The 21,607-nt window shown below is 36.8% G+C and overlaps 1 protein-coding gene and 1 non-coding gene across 3 annotated transcripts in view; one reads left to right on the forward strand and one right to left on the reverse strand.

The window, feature by feature from the left end:
* SMG1 (SMG1 nonsense mediated mRNA decay associated PI3K related kinase) overlaps positions 1-21,607 on the forward strand; it is a 98,992-nt gene that overhangs the window by 16,040 nt on the left and 61,345 nt on the right. The window contains exons 2-10 of one of the 2 annotated variants that reach the window (XM_086375571.1): positions 7,251-7,309; positions 10,713-10,876; positions 11,387-11,542; positions 13,735-13,871; positions 14,959-15,017; positions 16,232-16,445; positions 18,656-18,781; positions 19,178-19,250; positions 20,319-20,416. In XM_086375571.1, coding sequence (XP_086231697.1) covers positions 7,260-7,309; positions 10,713-10,876; positions 11,387-11,542; positions 13,735-13,871; positions 14,959-15,017; positions 16,232-16,445; positions 18,656-18,781; positions 19,178-19,250; positions 20,319-20,416 — 1,077 coding nt within the window. In that variant the 5' untranslated portion in view covers positions 7,251-7,259. The remainder of the gene's footprint in view (positions 1-7,250; positions 7,310-10,712; positions 10,877-11,386; positions 11,543-13,734; positions 13,872-14,958; positions 15,018-16,231; positions 16,446-18,655; positions 18,782-19,177; positions 19,251-20,318; positions 20,417-21,607) is intronic. The other variant, XM_086375570.1, reaches the window with a different exon arrangement.
* On the reverse strand, positions 18,194-18,303 carry LOC147345343 (U6 spliceosomal RNA). The gene has a single exon (XR_015155115.1). It is a non-coding gene; the product is annotated as a U6 spliceosomal RNA (small nuclear RNA).

Consider the following 21,607-nt stretch of genomic DNA (forward strand, 5'->3'; position numbering starts at 1 on the left):
ATAGTATGCTTTGCACAAAAATGAGACTTGTAATATGCATTTAAGTAGATTTTAAAAATTCAGAATTCATTTAAATGTATTACTGAATCCATCCCTTTCTATTACTGGATTCTTTTTTGTATTACAAGACAAAGTTTTTACTTAAATAATCATAATGGATTTTGACCCAAGGTCGTCATCTAGTTTCCCTCCACTCTCCTTGCAGCATCATGCTGTTCTCCTTTCCCTATGAAAGGTATGTGGTGTTAGATAATACAGTACATCTGCCTTCAATGCTGACATCTCAAACTAGTGAACAAATTGAAGCTAGTATAGAACTACTAAAGTGCAAGCTAGTGTGGTACTCTGAGTGCTGTAAGAGTTTAAAGAAGGTACTGAATCATAGGATTTTTTTTCCTCAAATCACAGAATATTTTATATTCCTAATTGGAATTGATAACTAACCGTTCTTTTCTTTCTAGATTGTAAATTAGTTCATCTTTTGGAGTTATTACTCTTAATTAGTGCTCTTGTAGAAAATAACCAAGAAAACATTGTTGATTTTTAATAGAACATATGGGAGAGGGAGTATGGGTTCTGGGTTGAATCTGGAAGAAAAATTAGTGTTGGGTTAAGTTAGGGGACTGCACTCTAGAGTAAAGAGAAAGACCTTGATTGTGAGAAGAGGCAGTCATAGGAAATAATTTTTTGCTCTCTAGGCAATGGGAATACAGTGATAAGCAACACTGACAGGCTCCTGCTCTTCTAGACTTTACAGTCTCCTGGCAGAACACAATTAAATAAGCTTCTCCAGTGGGGTAAGAGTTAAGGAACTGTTAGGTTTCGGGTAGTACTTACGTAACAGGGATTCCTAGTCAGTCTCAGGGGAATCAGAAACTTTGCAAAGGAAAGCTAAAGCTTAAAGGACATTGAGAGATTAATGAGGGCCAAGGAGAAGGCTGTTCCATGCAGACAGGCTTTAGCAAGGTGACTGGGGCACTGAAAGAATGGGATGAATGGGGCACAGAATGTAAAAGGATTACAAGAGTGTGGAGAGTTAGCTGAAAAGGGAAGTAAGGTCCATAAGATGAAAATGGCAGTGGGAGGACAAAACATTTGTGTTTTATTAGAATTGTTTTTGTTGTAGTGTGGAGAGAAATGGAATAGAGGTGAGAACTAGTGGTGGAAAACATACTATTAGGTAGGTGTAAATGTAATTACAGTTACAGACTGTGAATTTTAAGTCATTATAACTAGGCTCAAACACATCTTTACTTACCAAAATAGGAACCATTGCAATCAACACATTTTTGCCAATGAGACATAAGTTTGTTTATTCCTGTAGTGTAAAAATTTGGGATTTGATGAACTCTTGGAAAGCATTTTCTGCTTCCTGCTGGTTGTGGAAACATTTTCCCTGCAAAAAGTTGTTGAGATGCTTGAAGAAAGTGGTAGTTGGTTGGTGAGAGGTTAGGTGAAGATGGCGGATGAGGCAAAACTTCGTAGCTTAATTCATTCAACTTTTGAAGCATTGGTTGTGCAACATGCGGTCAGATGTTGTTGTGGAGAAGAAGTGGATCCTTTCTCTTCACCGATGCTGGCTGCAGGCATCGCAGTATTTGGTGCATCTCATCAATTTGCTGAGCATACTCTCAGATATAATCGTTTCGCTGGGATTCAGAAAACTGTAGTGGATCATCCTGGCAGCAGACCACCAAGCAGTGACCATGACATTTTTTGGTGCATGTTTGACTTTGGAAAGTGCTTTGGAGCTGTCTCTAGGTTCAGCCACTAAGCTGGTCATTGCTGGTTGTCATATAAAATTCACTTTGCATCACACGTCCCAGTCCAATTGAGAAATGGTTCATTGTTGCGTAGAATAAAAGATGACACTTCAAAATGACAGTTTTTTAAAATTTTTGGTCAGCTCATGCGACACCCACTTATTGAGCTTTTTCACCTTTCCAATTTGCTTCCAATGCTAAATGACCGTAGAATGGTTGATGTTGAGTTCTTTGGCAACTTCTTGTGTAGTTCTAAGAGGATCAGTTTTGATGATCTTCTCAGTGGGTCTTTGTCACCTTCTGGTGGCACTCCTCATCTTCAAGGCTCTGGTCTCCTTTGCAAAACTTTTTGAACCACTGCTGCACTGTATGTTCGTTAGCAGTTCCTGAGCCAGATGTGTTGTTGATGTTGGGATGCCTCCGCTGCTCTGTGGCACATTTTGAACTCGAATAAGAAAGTCACTTGGATTTGCTTTTTGTCTAACATAATTTCCCTAGTCTAAAATAAATATAAACAGCTAGTTTGTGTCTACTTTGGCCACCTGATGAAAGTATAAACTTTGGCCACCTGATGTGAAGTACTGACTCATTGGAAAAGACCCTGATGCTGGGAAGGATTGAAGGCAGGAGGAGAAGGGGACGACAGAGGATGAGATGATTGGATGGCATCACGGACTAGATGGACATGAGTTTGAGCAAGCTCCGGGAGTTGTTGATGGATTGGGAAGCCTGGTGTGCTGCAGTCCATGGGGTAGCAAAGACTCAGAAACGACTGAACAACTGAACTGAGCTGAAACAGCTAATAATAAGTAATTAGCAAAAAATCATAAAGCGAGAAATGTGCTTTAAAATGATGTATAACATAATCACATTTAAGAATGTGTTCCAATATCAAATGGCCAATTTCAACAATGTGAGACTGCAGTTTCTTTTGTACCAACGTAATATGTCTGTCTGACCAAATAGTGCCATTTATTGGAAAATGCCCACATTTATTAAAGTGGGAGTTCTGGGAAGAAACGAGCCAGTTATTGTGTTTGCGGCATTAGAACATTAAAAGTGCTTTTTTGTTTTGTTTTGTTAAACACTTGGGTATATAGATCTGGATCTCAGAGTGCACGTCTTTGATGGAGGCCTAGATTTGGGAATCGATGTCATGCAGGTGATAAGTATTGCCATCAGCATAGTTTGCAGAAGAGATGAATAGAAGGCCTGTGGTCAAGCTTTGAGAAACTCCAAGGCTTAGTGGTTTGGTAGAAGAGGCTGAGTAAGCCTTCAGAGGTGCCTGAAAAAGCAGAAGTGGAGAGATAGGAAGAACTACAGAGTATACCATTCTATAAGCCAAAGGAAGGAAAGAATCTAGTTACTTTGAATTATCAGGATCTGAGCCCAGGTTATTGTAAGGATTTTAAAAAGAAGTTTTCATTCAGCCCACTTCATTCTCTGTAAGGCACCTTTGTGCAGGCCATAGCCCGATCAGCCCTGCTCAGCAGCCTTGTGAAAGCCTGCTTTGAGAGGATGAGTAAAGAGCAACCTGAAATATATCTTGCTTTTAGCAACCTGGAGGTCTTAGTTGGTTTTGCCAAAAGTGATAGAACAGAAGTTGGATTGGTGCAGACAGAGGAGCTGATAGAGGTAAAGACACAATATGGGGAGAGAGAGAGTTCTGTTTGACTGCAAAGAGCAAAGGTAGGTTGGTTGGTTGGAGGGATGTGGGATTGATGGAGTTTGTGTGTGTGTGTGTGTGTGTGTGTTTAATTTGTTTTTATATTTTTAAGTGGGAGATATTGGAAAATTTTACATGTTTAAGAAGATTCAGTTTGGTGGAAAAGGTTGAGTCCACAGGAGAAAGATTATTTGAAAAGTTACGAGAAGGTAGAAATAGATGGGATCCCATAAAGTTCTAGAGTTGGGTGTGTGTGTGTTATCGTATCTTTATTTTTCCTCTTGGTCAAGTAAAGAGAATGTTAGAGAAGGAAGGAGCGAAGGGAGTAGGGAATTTGGGAGAGTGTTTGGAATCTGAAGAGAATGGGGAACAGATAGTGCGTGTGGAAGATGAACTTTGAAAGAACCTGGGAATGTGGTACTTCCTGATGGATGATGGGTAATTGATAATTGGATTTATGCAGGATTAGGATTTTGCCAGGTTGCTGCTAAGTCACTTCAGTCATGTCCGACTCTGTGTGACCCCACGGACGGCAGCCCACTAGGCACTGCCCCCCGCCCCGCCCCGCCCCCCGGTCCCTGGGATTCTCCAGGCAAGAACACTGGAGTGGGTTGCCATTCCCTTCTCCAATGCATGAAAGTGAAAAGTGAAAGTGAAGTCGCTCAGTCGTGTCCGACTCCTAGCGACCCCATGGACTGCAGCCTTCCAGGCTCCTCCGTCCATGGGATTTTCCAGGCAAGAGTACTGGGGTTGGGGTGCCATTGCCTTCTCCTTTGCCAGGTTGGTGTAAGGGAAATATTAAGGGAAGTTAAAGGAAGAGTTACTGAAATGAAAGACCATGAAATCTAAACTGATTAAAGAAGGAAGTTCAAAAGAAGGTACTTGGATTGGGAAAAGTAGAGTAAGTCACAGGAATTAAAGTTACTAAAAACTTTTATAGTGGTACAGAGAAAATGTGAATAGAAAGTTGTCAAAAGCAACGCAAGTCTTCGGGGGTATTGAGCAAGATGAACTGAAAAACTTAGGGGATTTGAAGGACAAGTAACCACCAGTGGCAGTTGCTACTTTGGCAGGAACCATTTCTGTGGAGCCCTTTGGAGCATTCAGGGTGTGATTCTGGTTTCAGCAAGTTGAAAAGTAAGTGAAGGCAAGGATGATAATTTTTTCCCAGAGGTTTGGCTGTGAAAAGTCTATCTATACAATTAGCTTTAGAAGGAGAAAGAGAGCTGAGGGTTTTTTTTTTTTTTTTTGAAGAGGAAAGACCTGATTGTGTTTGTTGATGATGTGATGAGCAGTAGGAAAGTTGGAGATGCAAGGCATACCTCAGAAGATAGGGGAATGTATGGATCCAGACGGTTCTGTAGATAGGAGGTTTACTTGTTCCATTGTGTGAGTGTGATGGGAAGAAGGGCTCTGTGTGAGACCCAGGTAAACTTGTGGATTGTTGGAAGGAGGTTGGCAGGCAGTGGTGGAGTGTTGAAGAACTTGGACTGAGTTTGCATTCTTACTCTGCCTTTAATTAGCTAATTAGCTGTGCTGCTTTAGATCACTCATGGAATCTTTATCAGTGATAGTACTGGGGGAAAGAGAAAGGTGCAGAAAGTTTGACAGCTGTTTTGGAAAAGCAGAACCCCAGCCAGGGAGTCATGGGCTGCATTGAAGACTCAGTTGCAGGCAGAAGGCTACATAGGAATGGCGTATTCAGCAACGTTTACACTGAAGACAGAGTGTAAATGCACATGAAGCAAAGGCTGAACTCTGATGGAGTACCTACGTAGTTACTTACTTTGTCGTTTTTGGTTAATATGGTTTAGAGGTCTGTCACATAGATGGTGTTTGAGATTCCTTGGAAGGGATATAAACTATATTGAAGTTGAAAACTATGTTTTGCTAAAGATATTACATAAAAACAAAATTTACAACCTTTTAAATTTTGCATTAGAGTATATTCAGTGATTTTAAGTATAGGTGCAGAGTTAGAAGGAACATGTCCATAAGACCACCCTTACTTCTGATAGCAGTTGCAAGTTTGGGGGTCCTCTAGACCACTCTTGGGTTGGATGGTTCACTAGAAGGGCTTAAAGTCTCATTGAAAGCTGTTGTACTCATGGTTGCAGTTTATTGTGGCTAAAGGATACAGATTAAAATCAACAAGGGTAAAGGTACATAGGGCAGAGTCTCAGTTACTTCCAAACTCACAGCTTCTCCCTGTTTCCTGGTATTGATTTGTGATAATACGTATGGAATGTTACCAAACATGGAAGCCCAGCCCAACCTTGGTGTCCAGAGTTCTCATGGGGTCCATGATCAGTTGCTCACATGCATGAACTTAGGTTTTCAGCCCTACTAAAGGTTGAGTTGATCCATGTGATTCAAAGGCCTTACCATAAATCCCATAGTTTTACTTTCTGGTGTGACCCAGTTTCCAGGTGGACAGGGACACTCTTATTAGGCATTATATTCCAAGTGTTTAGACTTCTTCCAGCAGTTGAGGGGTAAGCTCAGGCCTCTCTTTGGGCAAGGTGAAATTCTTTACACTTTTACGACAGTAAATATATTTTTGTATTTTGAGACTGCAAAAACTAAGGTTTGATTGATATTAAAAGTTGATTACTAAAGAACCCATAAATAGGTAATTAAAATTTGGTATTTAATACTTAATTCTTATTAAGTACCTAAGGAAGTTTCATCAAGAAATATTAACTGTTAATATTTCATTATAGTAAAACTGAGGTAAACTCATTTATAATTTTTAATTTTGGCATGGTGGTTCAATTCTGTTTTATTAAATTTGAACTTAACTATTTTCTCCTGTGGCATTTCATATAATGAAGTCCCTGAGCCTGTCAACTTAATTTTTTAGCCACAGATTCATATTTCAGAGCATTGTCTCTCATGTGAAAGTGTGATGTACTCAAGTCTCAGAGTTATGCATAGTTTCATATTTTCTCTTAAAAGTATGTCTGAATCCAGGTGAGTAAGAGACATCACAGGGATAACCTTGAATTTATTTTCAAAAGGTAAATTTTTAGTGGTGTGAACTGTTAGTATGAAAAACAGCATATTCTGCAACTTCTTTGTGATAGTGATGCTCTCTGTCTTTGAGTGCCACTGCTTCAGAGAATTAATGCATTCCCACCTCATTGGCTTTAGTGCAGATCTCATTTCCTACTTGATCCTCACTACAAATTAGATCTCACCATTCGAGTGAAATCCCTTAATAAGCCTGGTTAAAAACTACCTGAAGCAGAATCATGCTCTTCCTGGGGGCACCGCTAGGTGTGGTGTTTGCATCAAGTCATTTTGGGGTGCTTTATGGAGACATTTTCTGATAGAGAATTCCTTGACTTCACCTTTCCAGGCTGATTCCCCCCCACCTTAGTTGCTTTTCATAATGCTTACAAGAACTGGACTATAAAACCACATTTAGGGGTGACACTATCCCTAACACTCGGTAGTTTGTTGATGTGAGATCTCAGGGCTGGGGTCAGTGAAAATGAATAATCTCTGATTTATTACATTTTCTGTATATTGATAATAGGTAACTAAAATGAGTGGTAACTGTATTTGCATGTGATTTGTATGTTATAGTTAACATTTAAATTCTCTTTGGTTCTAAAAATTTTTTCGCTGCCACCTCAAGCCTCTGTCCTCTAAGGCAGAGAGTGGCATTCCATCTCAGTTTTTGCTTCAGCATATGAACCCTAGAAGGCCGCAGTGCAACTAAAAGCACCTAACCCATGAATGATCTTTGCTTCATGTTTGGAAAACAAATGTTTTAACCCAGTGTCCTCACTAATATTGTAACTACTGTCTTACAGATTGACTTGATGCAAAAACATCACAAAGGCTCCATATTATACAGTATGCGATTTTTGAGGTATGAGCTTTAGAAACTTACCTCTCATGTGGCATGTACATCAGGCTTTAACTTCAGTTTAATCATTTTGGGGAATTTATGCATTTCTTTTTTTTTTTTTTCCCTCTCTCTCCATAATATTTTTAGAGTATTAAAGGGGCTGTGGAGGTATTTTTGGGTCCTAGCTAGGTTACTTAGTCTTAACAAATACATTTTCTTTTATCACTAAATTGAGATACTAATTCTGGCAGATGATAGTTTTTTCAGCCCTTACAACTAGCTTAACATTTATGCCTGCCTCTTTGAGATCAATCTGCATTTTCTTTTTAGCTGCCTTTGATTGCCTCATTTTAAGTGCTTATTTCCATCCTTAACAGTTTTCTATTTATTGGACTGGGATGATCCTGTTGATGCTAACTGTCTGATATTGACTTTTTGAGAACTAAGCTGTCTAGATCTTACAAAAAGAAACATTTCATATAAATGCTGAACCATTTTTTGTCTTTGGGTTCAGAATATCTATAACTTGCATTCTGGTTAGAAGTAGTTTGATCGGTTTATATTTAAAGAACCTGGAAACCAGGGAGTTTTTAGACATTTCTGAGACAGTAGTTCTACTCTAGTGAATTTTTCATTATATTTCTGAAAACTCAAATTCTGGGGAGAAAAGTCTCTGTGTTTATTTGTGTATATACTCTGTGTATATACTAATGAGATTTTGTTTCTAACAAATTGGGAGATTTGGTCTGTTTTTTTGTTTGTTTGTATGATTCCTAAGTAGAAATGGATTTCTTTTCTTGGTAGCAGTAGATTGCTTAATTTTTTCAATGAAGAAGTTAAAATCAGTTTATTGTATACTGAGTATAAAAACTTGTTTTGATTGTATTCATATGTTCATTAATGATTTATATTTATCTGTTAGACTGGAAACCTTGAATATATTTAGTATTATGGACCTATTGACTTTGAGTGTACCTTGTAAGCTACTTAGCTTTAAGAACTTGTTATCTTTCATAAGTCTTATAAAAACATCACATAATCTGTAGGTATTATCCCCATTTTATGCAGCAGACATCAGAGGCTTGGCAGTTAACTTCCTTGTGCAAAGTCACATGTACCTTTCCAGTGCTGGAGCTGAGATTTGAGCCTCGATCTTTTTTTAACCCATATTCTCTATTGCTTTGTGTTTACTGCTGTGTCACCAGAAAGAGATACAAATATTTAACTCTTCATAGTAAGAGTAGTATATGTAATCTATATTAAGCATAATGGACACTAGAAATCCAGAGTATTTTAATATTTATTTAAATATTGATAAGGCTTTAATTATCTTGATGTTTCAGAATTGTTTTATTCATTTGCGAGTTTCCTTTTCTAGGTTGTGTTAGGTGCCATACATACAGACAAGTTTAAAGTCTGCCCAAATCATTAAAGCTTATTGATTCTCTTATTTTTCAATTCCCTTTTAGAAGTGGTATGTTATAGTTTATTATAGGTGCTCATTGAGTATGCTACTTTTAGATACATGGGGCAGGTCATTATGTAAGTTTTAAGGAGTTCTTATGCTTCATTTAGTGGTAAAGGCATTTAAATGCTTGTAGACTTACTACACTTACAAAATATTCTCATACATTTTAAAAAAATTCCATAGATTTGATTTTTTCATATGTTGGAAGTTCTAAGCTTTGTTGAGTGAACTCTGAATGTTTGAAGAATATACTGCATTATGGAACCTTAGTTATATGTTTAGTTAGTATGCTAGTGTTATAAATTTTTATCAAGTTTCAGATTCAGAGCCTCCAGTGTTCTTGCCTGGAGAATCCCAGGGACGGAAGAGCCTGGTGGGCTGCCGTCATATGGGGTCGCACAGAGTCGGACACGACTGATGCGACTTAGCAGCAGCAGCAGGAATGATTTAGACTTGTGTGCCATGGAGGTGTCCAATTTTAATTGAACCTATTTGTCTACAGTCTATAGTGACAGTGGTTGCAGTAGGTTCAGATCAGGATGTATGAGCCTATGCAACTTTTTCATATTTAGTATTCTTGTGGGTGGGGACAAGGAAAGGATGATAAACTCTAGATAAAATACACAGACACTGGGTCCTTTTTTATACATGGGGAGGGGAATGGGGTTGAGAAACAGCTAAGTTTCTGCTCTTGCCAGTGTCCTTAATGTCCTCAGATAATGTCACCAAAAAATTATAGTGCAGAAGTGTTTTAGTAAGTACCATAAGAATAATTTATTTTTTCCCCAAGAAGGTCGTTCCTGTCCGAACAAATATCAGTATTAGAGGAGCATTTTTCTTCATATTTTTCATATGTTGCCATGATACCTTATTTCTTGATAGTTGATTGAAGAAAGAATAAGGTTCATGAGAAATTACAGAGTTTAGCTTCCTATTTTACTGATAGGGCCATTGTGGCATAGAGATGATCCTTAGATAAGCATACTGATTTTACCTTGGAACTGTGCCACTTGTTTATTAATACCCAGATACCTGGGATTATTCTAGGTAGCATTTGAATTTTAAATAGATTATGGACTGCAACCTTCAACTTTATTGGATTCCTTGGATACCTTGCTTTTATTTTCCTCACTTTTTATAATTTTAATAGATAAAATATTAGATAAAATAGATATTATATATATTATATAAAGTTAGATAAAATAGATAAAATAATAGATAAAATCAGTCTTTATTATTAATAGATATTGCTTATATAAAGAATATCTATTAATAATGAAGTCCTCAGTATTACCATACATTAAAATAATCTTATTTTTCAGCTGTGTTCTTTCCTAATACCCTACTGAGCATGCTTTCAGATTTCGTGCTGTAATCTATTTTGCCACCAAATAATCAAGTTACTAATTTAGGTGAGAGAGACAGAGTGCCACATTGCCATTAGGCAGTAGTTTAAAAATAATTTGGTAACACTTTGCTCCTGCCTGATATGTTGCTAGTGTTTTTTATTTTTATGACTGAGAAGACTAACTTTCCACTGGTTAACCTTCTTATGAGAGAAGGCGATTTAGAAACAACTATTCCTTTTATCAAGTTACATGAAAAGAACGCTGGACCACCATGGTGACCAGCTACCTCAGTTTTCCTGGGACTAAGGGGGTTCACAGGACATGGAACTCTCAGTGCTAAAACCAGTTTAGGTGTTGAGTTGGCCACCCTATTCCTGGAAGTTATTCATATTTCTGAATGAATCTTTAGATAGTAGAAGGGACTGAAAAGCTGGTGTTTCACCCATTTTTCCATCTCTTCCTGGTTGAAAGGCTTCTTATTAGATATTGGAGTGCTTTTGTATAATAGCAATGAGAAGATAGAGGCTTGTATAGAAGAAAGATTGTCGATTTGCGTTATCAAAATGTTTTTTTAAAGTTGTAACTTTATACCCTTCTCTCTTTGCAGAACTGATAGTGCATCAGCCGACCCAGATAATTTAAAATACTCTTCATCCAGAGATAGGGGTGGGTCTTCCTCTTATGGACTGCAGCCTTCAAATTCAGCTGTGGTGTCTCGGCAAAGGCATGATGATACCAGAATCCATGCTGACATACAGAATGACGAAAAGGGTATATATTATATGTTTCCTTATTGCCAGAGGCATGCTTTTGTGTGTGTGTGTGTGTTTTAACGTACCTATTTCTCCTTTTCCTCCTCCTTCCCTTTCTTTCCCTCTCTCCCCTTCTTTTCTTCTAATATGTTTATAATTACTAAATACAGTGCTGTTCTTGAAACATTTTTTTGAAAGTTTACCCCTTAATTATAAATTTAAATATACTTTTTACACATGCAGTAAAATACATAAGTGCAATTTTCTTGCCCCCAAAATACAGTATTATCACTGAGGCTAAAGTCTTTCCTGACTACTGTCTCTCCTCTGGACTTCTAAAAAGTTTTCAAGTGCAAAATCTGATCTTCCACTGAAGATAACAAAATGAAATCAAGGCATGCATCACAGAGAAAGAGTAGAAGCAAAGGCTGGTTGAGCTGCAGATTGAGTCAGAAGGACCTGAACTATCAGGAATTGATGGAGTGAAACAAAGAGCCCATTGAAATAATGTAAATGTTGCTATTTTTAGGTGGCTACAGTGTCAATGGAGGATCTGGGGAAAATACTTATGGTCGGAAGTCGTTGGGGCAAGAGCTGAGGGTTAACAATGTGACCAGCCCTGAGTTTACCAGTATTCAGCATGGCAGTCGTGCGTTAGCCATCAAAGACATGAGGAAATCACAGGGTAAGACTGGGTGACCTGGGACCATCGCACATGCCTCCCCTGAGACATCTCCTAAATGCCTCGTTTCCTGCCAGTGCCTTGTGCATCTGTGACTTGGTCAGCTTACTGAGTTGAGAAACATGTGTTGGTGATAATTGTTTGCATTCTTTTTCCTCTCAACTGTTCCCTAACATAAATTCCTACCAGAAAGGTTTTTAATACTTTTAAAAATAATTCTCTTAAAATTAGGAGACTGGATAAGATTTTTAAGAAAGGATTTTCCTGGTTACAGTAGATATTGAACATATAGTGTATGATAGACTTTTCTGCAGCAAGTCCTTCAACTCTAGGGTGAGGGTAGGCCCCTAGAGTTCTAGAGTTCTGTTTGACTCTAGTAAAGGGACTGGGCCCTTTTCTAAAGTTAAGCACACAGTTACTGCTTCATGCTTTAAAACACAAGCCTCATTGAATGGGTAAAGTGTCTTGAACATTCATAGGATTAGAGGTAATGGTCTTTTTTCTGAAAGAGAAATTTATTTTCTTGGTAAAGCTGATTAAGAAGTCAAGATTTCTGATTTATACTCTTTGTTGGATATAATTACTGTTTGGACCTTTACTTTATAACCATTTTTTCCCAGTGAGGGGAGTGTGTGTGTATGTTGTGTATCTTGGTGAACATTTTTGTATAGAGCTTTTTTATTTTGCATGCAGCTTTAAAAAAAAGTGATTTCTTTTAGATAAATTTTTCTAAAGTGGAATGACTAAGTCATAGGCTGAAATTATCTCTTAAAAGTATTTGAAGTCTTTTTTTTTTTTCATTGTTCAAATTTTTTTAATTTAAATTTATTTATTTTAATTGGAGGCTAATTACAATGGTATTTAAAGTCTTAAGAATTAGGTATGGTAGAGTTAAGAAGTGGCTCTAAAGTAATTTAGTCTAGCTCCCCCTCGCAGGCTCAGAGTTGTACAGTTTGCTAGTGGCAGCATTGTAAATACAGCCTAGATTTCTTGACTAGTAACCTAAAGACATTTTAGCAGTCATCCTTGCTGACTCTATAGGCTAAGGCTTTTTAAAAAATCTTCTTCCTTCTCTCAGATGTTACAATTTCTTTATTACCATTTTTCCTTTCATTCCTTAGAAATGGAACTGTCAGACTGTTTAATGTGGTTTGTGTTAATGTACATTCATTAATTGTGATGAATTGCACAGTTGAAAATTTAAAAAGAAAAATTTAACACTTTATTTAAAGCCATCTTGATTAGTAGTGTTCAACATTGTTTGAGCATTCCTGCTTGTTCTTGTCATTAAAAAAGGGAAGAAAAGTTTTGATTTGCCACTTTCCTTGTGGCGGCATGCCTTGCACATGATAGGTGGTAATTTTTGTTGAACTGAATGTGTGATTGAAGTTCACCAAACCTTTGTCCTAGGCAACTGATGATGTAACAAGAGGCTCCCTTCCAATGGGAGACTTAGGTGAGAAAGAGAAGCATGTAATCTCTTTCTGGCTGATAGTGACTTTATCTCTAAACCTGTTGAAGTTTCTTACCTGTGCTCTTTACCTGGATGTTGAAAACAGTTTGGAACAGATCTAAAGAGAATAATTTCTAAGCCTTTCTTTTTTCTCTGTCAGTTGGTTCTCTGGAATGAGGTTTCTGTGTAGGTTTATCTTTTTGGGGGGTCTGCTGTGTGCCTGGCAGTCTGCTGGGGCTGGGTTTACAGTGATGAACAGAAATGTTACGGCTGGGCCTAGTGGTAAAGAATCCACCTGCCAGTGCAGGAGACATGGGTTTGATCCTTGGTCTGGGAAGATTGCATGTGCTGCGGAGCAACTAAGCCCTTGTGCCACAACTGCTGAGCCTGTGCTCTAGAGCCTGGGAGCCGCAAGTACTGAGCCCATGTGGAGCCCACATGCCACAGCGACTGAAACTTGTGCCCCTAGCCCAAGCTCTACACCGAGAGGCCACTGTAACGAGAAGCCCACACACCACAGCTCGAGAGTCGCCTCTGCTCTCTGAAACTAGAGAAAAAGCCCCTGTGGCAGCAAAGACCCAGCACAGCCAAAAATAAATAGTTATTAAAAAAAATGTTATACGACTTAACATTCATTGAGCTTTGTTTTAATTGTCTGGTGTACTGTGATTATTAATATACTTTAAAATATTTGGGCTATTAAGTTTCTGTGCTGATTCATCCTCAATGTTGATGTTCACAGAGCGATCGATGTCTTATTCTGATGAGTCTCGACTGTCGAATCTTCTTCGGAGGATCACCCGGGAAGATGACAGAGACCGAAGACTGGCTACTGTTAAGCAGTTGAAAGAATTTATTCAGCAACCAGAAAATAAGTTGGTCAGTATAGTGTGTTTGGAAATATTGATCAGTTTTACATATCCTTAGTACACTAGATAACGTTATCTGAAGTAGTTTAAGAAGGGAAAAGGTTTGCTTCTAAGGAAAAATAATAGGGAATTCCAGATTATTTGGCCTATATTATGATCATCTTGAACTTAATGCCCCTAATGTGTAACTTAGCCACAAATGTTGGATCCGTGTTGGTTCCTTCTGTGATAAAGTATTTTTGACCTTTTACATATTTATTCTGTTGTCCTTGGAACTTTTTTATCCTGTGTTCTGGGACAGAATATCTCTCTGTTTTCATAAGTGAAACTGGAGTAGGAGGTACATAATTTGCTCATGGGTAAGTTTGGCCAGGGCTAAATAAATGGAAAAACTCTTTAAAGTACAGGAGGGAGTTCCCTGGTGGCCTAATGGTTAGGATTCTGGGCTTTCATTGCCTTGACCTGAGTTTAGTCCCTGGTTAGGGAACTGAGATTCTGCAAGCTACTTGGCCTGGCCAGAAAAAAAGAATAAAGTACAGGAGCAGTTGCAAATTTCTTTGCCCTACAACTAAGTCTCCTACTGTTAAAAACATGATACAGAACAGGAGGCAGTTAATGAAAATGGTGTAGTGAGTCAAATGACATTTGGTTCAAAGCAGGTTTCCTCCAGGCCCCCCTGCCTGATTTTATTATGAAAAATTTCAAATAGTAAATTGAAAGAATTTTACAGTGAATATCATAGCATCTAAATTCTGTCATTAACACTGTAACACTTTATGACTTTATCATATATGTCTCTACCTCTTCTTCTATCCATCAGTTCACCTTTTGTTCTAAAAATGCATTTCAGAGTAAATAAAAGAGTTGTTGGTTTTTTCCCCCATTGATGATCATGGCTGTATATTTCCTATGGATAAATTTCTTTCAGAATCTGAAAGGAAACTTATGACCCTCCTGATATAATTGGGACCTGGGAATAATAAGAAAAGTAAGGTGTGGTCCAGTTACAATTTGGAGGGAACCAGAAGTAAGAAAAAGTACATAATGTTATTCTTAAAAGTATAGAAATCTGAAGTTTGTATTAAATTTTTTTTAAGGTGCTAGTTAAGCAGTTGGATAATATCTTGGCTGCTGTACATGATGTGCTTAATGAAAGGTAAGTAAGAGAAATTTTAAAAGTATTCAGGAAGATAAACTTATTGACTTCATTTATAACATTTTTAATGTTTCACTGGGTTCTCTTGCCATCTTTTTTTGTGTTAAAGTATTTAAACCTTAATTACCACTGAAATAGAATCCAGGTAGGTTACAGTCTGTGGGGGTGCAAAGAGTCAGACAGGACTTAGCAAATGAGCACACACACACACAAATGGAACCCACTTGAAAGGGAGAGCCATTCTTTTTTTTTAATTTGTCAACATGACTAAATAATTGAGCACTGACTTGTAGAATGACATAAACTCTGAATGCAAGCATGAATGCATCCAGTTAACTTTTGTAAACTAGAGCATTTTGAAACTGCTTCGAGAGTAGAGGTGAAAGGGTGTGTCCTTTGGGCAACAGTGAATTAAAGCCATCTAGTCTCCAGGGCTGCTGGGGTTCCCCAGAGGTGTGCAGTCATTTCTTCATATGGTGATTCCCAAAGACTTGCAGTGTTAGAAAGCATCCAAAACTCATCTCAGTATGTCATGAATCTTATTGCTTTTGGATGGTTTTATTTTGTATAGTTACTGATTAATATAATACTTAAATCAGTGTTAATCTTCTAAGTTTATTATATTTAACTATTACTGTTCCCTATTTTATAGTCCTCAGATACTGAATATTAGGGCTTCCCTGGTGGCTCAGAGGTTAAAGCCTCTGCCTGCAATGTGGTAGACCTGGGTTCAATCCCTGGATTGGGAAGATCCCCTGGAGAAGGAAATGGCAACCCACTCCAGTATTCTTGCCTGGAAAATCCCATGGACGGAGGAGCCTGGTAGGCTACCGTCCATGGGGTCGCAAAGAGTCGGACACTACTGAGCGACTTCACTTTGTCTGATCATTTGTTGCTGCCTTTTTCTATGGATCAGTTAGTATAGTTTGAGATCGAATTCAAAGTCTGAATTTTAGTATATTTAAACCTTTCTTTACTATTTGTAAATAATCGATTCTAAAATAAAAGAAAATTTAAAGTTTTAACAAAGGTACCATAGGAGAGAGAAGATAGAATACTTAGAATGGATAAAACTTAAACCTTTTGTGTAGTCTGAATAAAAATTAAATCATTTAACACATTCTGTTGTAAGATATGTTATTCTTGTCATCTTTGAAAGCTTAAGCCTCTTGTGTATTTTGTTTGTTTTGTTTTGTTTGCATTAAAATAAACAGTAGCAAATTGCTTCAGGAGTTGAGACAGGAGGGAGCTTGTTGTCTTGGCCTTCTTTGTGCATCTCTGAGCTATGAGGCTGAGAAGATCTTCAAATGGATTTTTAGCAAATTTAGCTCATCTGCAAAAGATGAAGTTAAACTCCTCTACTTATGTGCCACCTACAAAGCACTAGAGACTGTAGGAGAAAAGAAAGCCTTTTCATCTGTAATGCAGGTAAGAATATGGAGGATGGGGAGTGATGATGCGCTTGGGAAGAACGGTGTCTGTAACACATCTTTGGTGGAGTGCTTGAAGAAAGGAATCTTAGGGTAGGGGTTATCTACTGATAGTACATGTAATGTAAATAAAATGCCTCTTTCTGAATGTGAGTAAAGAATATAAAGAACACACTTTATAGGTAGATTTAAAATAAGTTACTTAAAATTTTATGTCTTCACTTTTTAGAAGCTTTCTTTTGAATTTGCCTAGTACTAGAATCATTTACAGATTTAGACATTGGAGCTGCATGAGGAAAGCCAGGTCAAAGGGGGCTTCACATTTTTTGAGGGAGATAAAAATTAAACATCACAACTTACTTTGGGTTTTTTTTAGGTTTGATAATATGTTAAAAATTATTATTCCAAGTTATATAAAATAATAGTATATCTGAATTATTAAAAGATAATTCCCAATTTAATTTAGAGCCAAATTATAAATAATTCAATTTTTGTTGTTTAAAAATTTAGAATTTGATGGTTTTGGAATATTTGATATCTTTATTTTTACTTTTTCTAAAAAGTTGATTTTGTGTTTTATTTTGGCCAATTAGTAAAAAAAAAAAAAAAAAAAGAAATCTATTCTGTCTTAAAATTTTTATTTTCCCTTAATTGTAGAGGTTATGAAAAGAATTTGGGAAAAGATTTAGAAAATTATTTGTAACTAACTAGCGTAACACCAAATTTGACTTATTCTGCATATAGTTTATATAGTGGATGCTTCCCCGGTTATTTATTTTGAAAAATTTTCAATCCACAGGTAAACACATTGGCTAGTACAGTAAACACCCATGTATCTTTTACCTAGATTTGTCACTTATTAATATTTTGCTCCAGTTTTGTTTTTACACACATGCACACACACACATGATTTTTTATTAAAGCATTTGAAAATAAATTACATCATGATGGTTTACCCTGTGATACTTGAGCATACATATACATCTCCAGAGATTAAGGCTAATCTTCTATATAACAACAATATTATAATCATAGTTAAGAAAATTAGTTCTGTTGCATAATAAAATCCATGTTCAAATCGTGCTGTTGCCACTGAGATGTCTTTTGTCTTACTCAGGATTCCATCAAGATTCATGTTTTTGATGAATCTTTAATCTCTTGAAGATGGTGGTGTGCCTCTTTAATCTTTCTTAAGCGTAACAATTTGCTGCACTGTTTCTGTCCCCCTTCTTTTGTAGAATGTTCTACATCTTGGGCTTGTCTGATTATTCCTTGCTGGTTAGATTCAGTTCAAACAGTTTGGTCATGAATACCTCATGGGTTCACACTTAGCTTTGTGTCACGCTAGCAGGTACATAACTTGAGATTCACATACCTCTTAGATGAAGAGTTTCATTGCTTAGTTAAGGTGAAGACCAACCAGATTTTTCCTTTGTGAAGGCTTGTTTTTCTCCCTTTGTAATTAGTCAGTAATCTGTACATAATACCATGAGACCTTCTGAATATCCTGTTTTTCATAATATTTCACTTGATTTTAGCATTCATTCATATGCTGTGCATTGTATAGGTTATAGTACTAGCTGTTGCAAAATGGTGGTTTTTCTCATTCTAGCATTTTTTCTATATTTATAACTTAATTCTTTTATAGAGAAGAGCCTTCGTTTAGGGGAAAGAATGGGTTTTAACAAAAAATTCAGCTGCAAAATATTCTATAAATAGTATGCCATATGTTTATTTAATATATATATGCACATGTAATAGTGGTAACATAATATGTCATTCTTGTGTTGGAGCCATGCTAATCTTCTCTAAATCATTCCAGTTTGAAGCAAGTGTTTATATCTTTAAGTATAAACTGTACAACATTTGCTCTATCTTCTGAATTTTAAAATCATACATCTTAGTTTTTGTTCTTGAAATTTTAATCACACCCATAATATTGAAGAAAGCACTTAGGAACAGAGTAAACATGTTACTTAGAAATATGTTAACAGACGTTAAAGAAGGGAAAAACAGTATTTGTTTTCAGCCTTTAATATCTTAGTGGATTGAAATGTTTTCAAATTTTTTGGAAACTAAAACTACAGAGTTTATTTTCTCTGATGTCATAGTCAGTTTTGGCTATGTCACTATTAAATAATGAAGCTAATTTGCTTGTTTTCTCCCTATTTTATTAAATGTTCATGGTTTGTAATTTTTATTTTTCAGCTTGTAATGACCAGCCTGCAGTCCATTCTTGAAAATGTGGATACACCAGAATTACTTTGCAAGTGTGTTAAGTGCATTCTTTTGGTAGCTCGATGTTACCCTCATATTTTCAGCACAAATTTTAGGGTGAGTTCCCTGACTCCCTCTTTTCATATGATGGGGTGAGGGATTGGCTGCGTACATGAGGAATTGAGAAATTAGATAGAAAACAGAGTTTCTGCTCCTTTGAGTATAGTCAGTTTTAAGGGCCAGGATTGAATGATACAGTAATGCAGTTTTATAAAAAATACCATCTGTACTTGCCAACACTAGTGCCTTAAGATACTTAAATATTTCATCAATGTCACAAACAAAGGTCCGTTATTCTCCTGCCCTGTCCCTCTCACCCCCCTCTTAAGTTAGTATGATCTCAAGTAGGTAGGACATAAGATGTTCTAGAATCTCCTACTCTTATATGGTCCACAGGTGGAATAGCAATAAGACCTTAAAATGATTAGTCCCCTTTTCTTTGTCTCCATCCAGGATACAGTTGATATATTAGTTGGATGGCATATAGATCATACTCAGAAGCCTTCACTTACACAACAGGTGTCTGGTGAGTCATTCAGGAAATACCAGTTATTTAAATATTGTGGGAAGGAGTGTTGGTTCCTCAAAGACCAGCTGTTAATACTAGTTCTTTTGATAATAGAAGAAACACAATTACTTCAGAGAATATTTTGGTGAAGATTACTTGTTAGCTACCTTTATCTTTTCAAAGGAAAAGTGTGTACTTTTGTAGTAAGTAGGGAGAGTAAATGCAGATTGTAGTGTTGCACCTATGACTTGTCTCAAGTCATTTGTTGCATGTGTTGGTTGGAAGATAACCATAGTGGCAGTACTCTGAAGGGTAGAATGGAAGGAACATCCTGGATATTTATGATTTTTTTTGTTTTTCTAGTGATTAAACAGTCAAACAAATGGATTAATTTGGATGATTGTCATAAATTGTGGGAAAAAGCCACCTTTTTTTTCCAGTTAAATGAATGACTAGTAGGACTCACTTGAACTTGTTCCAGGTGCTGTAGTTTTTCATAGCTTGTTTGGTACAATAAAGTTCTGAAGTTAAGATACACAGGTAAGAATAGTTCTCTCAGTTCCACTGGCGAGTGGTCCCATTTCTCCCCCGGAGATGAAGGTACACTTTCAGTGGCCAGGTGTGGCCCTGGAGGAGAAAACCAGTGTGGTCTTAGATTGGGGCAGTATAGTCTCAGCCATGTGTGTAGTGATACTATGGATATTAAATCTACTTAAAAAAAAAAAAAAGGACAGATTAGATTTTAATTTCTGTAGCATTTTTATTTCTGTAGCATTAAAAGAGGTAGCTGTTAATCATTAGTATATTTAATAGTTCATGGGAATTTCCCTGGTGTCCAATGGTTAGAACTCTGCACTTCCACGGGGCAAAGAGGGATGGGAGAGTGGTTTGATCCTTGGTGTGGGAACTAAGATCCCATAAGTCATGTGGCACAGCAAAAAAACAAACAAAAAACAGTTTATAGTGCTAATTTTATGATATAGGGCTTGTTTCAAGAGTGAGCAACTTGAAAGTCTTTTAAAAGTCTCTTTTATTTGGACCTAGATTTTTTTCCTACTCTTTCAAAATTTTTTACGTGCTTCCTAGGGTGGTTGCAGAGTTTGGAGCCATTCTGGGTAGCTGACCTTGCATTTTCTACCACTCTTCTTGGTCAGTTTTTAGAGGACATGGAGGCATATGCTGAGGTGAGTATATAAAAAACTAAGTTATTTCCTAAAATTTCAGTTAAGAAAAAAAAAAAAACAAAAATCTAAAGCAATGCTAGATTTATTTTAAAATAATTCTGATCACCTGACATTTAAGCAAAAATTATGAGACCATTGCTTCAGATGCTTTTAGGTTGCCAGCAGAATTACTGGAAAGATTGCAGACCTAATTTCCCAAAGCTTGAAATAATTTTCGTGGCTGGTAATTTTCCAAAAACATTTTCTTCAGTTGTAGTTTACTCTTTTTTTTGTTATGAAAAAGCTGAATTGATGTTGTGAATTGATGATGAAAAAGGCTTTCCTCTTACTTGTATCGGCAATCTTGGCTTGTGCTTCAGAGGACAAGGCTTGGTTTCAGTTACCTTTTGAGTATGACACTTTTAAGTCAAGTGTCCATTACTGGTTCTCGGATTTCCTGGCCACTGTCATGATTTAAACCTGCCGTCTTTGAATTTGTCTCTTATTGTTTCTTTCCTGCTTAGTTGGTAATTACCATGATTCTTATTTGGTGGTCAAGGCTTCCATAAAGATGTAATTTCATTTTTTCTTTATACCTTTGCTCTTTCTGGCAAACGGTTAATTCACTACTTGTAACTGTACCAATATGTTTTCTCCCTTTCAGAGAAAAATGAGAGAATATTTTGCTTCCCTATGTTTCTTTACCCCCACAGCTAGGATGTCTTGCTTCCTAGCACAGCTTTAAAGCTGATCTGCTTCTCATAAGCCACCCATTCTTTTTTGTAGAGACTTGCCTTTTGCTATCCCTAGAGATCTAGTTTTCTTCAGTTATTTTGGTGCTTAATTATATGTGGGTATAATGGTTTTCATATTCCATTTTTTGCTAATCTTTTCCTTTGAGTATATCTAATTTCCTCAACTGACTTTAAATCTGTAGATTAGGTATTACAAGTTCTTATAATTTTTTGAACCAGCCTCCTCTAAACTCCCCCATCCCCCTTCCTCTTCATGTGCATGATATTGGCTTATCTTACTGTTGGAGTTGCTCAAAGAATCTATTGAGGTTAATATTTGCTTTTTAAATAATTGGAGAAGTAAAGTCTACTTTTATATTTAAGATTCGTGTTTCCTTTTCTGTCATAGGCCAAAATTCCTCTTCATTTATACAGATCTGTTATAAAGTTTAAAAATTGGGATTTAAAAATTGGGAGT

This window comes from Bos grunniens, chromosome 25 (assembly GCF_055505025.1).
Source record: "Bos grunniens cultivar Pamir isolate PY7600 chromosome 25, Bosgru_T2T1.0, whole genome shotgun sequence".
In the NCBI taxonomy this organism is placed as follows: Eukaryota; Metazoa; Chordata; class Mammalia; order Artiodactyla; family Bovidae; genus Bos; species Bos grunniens.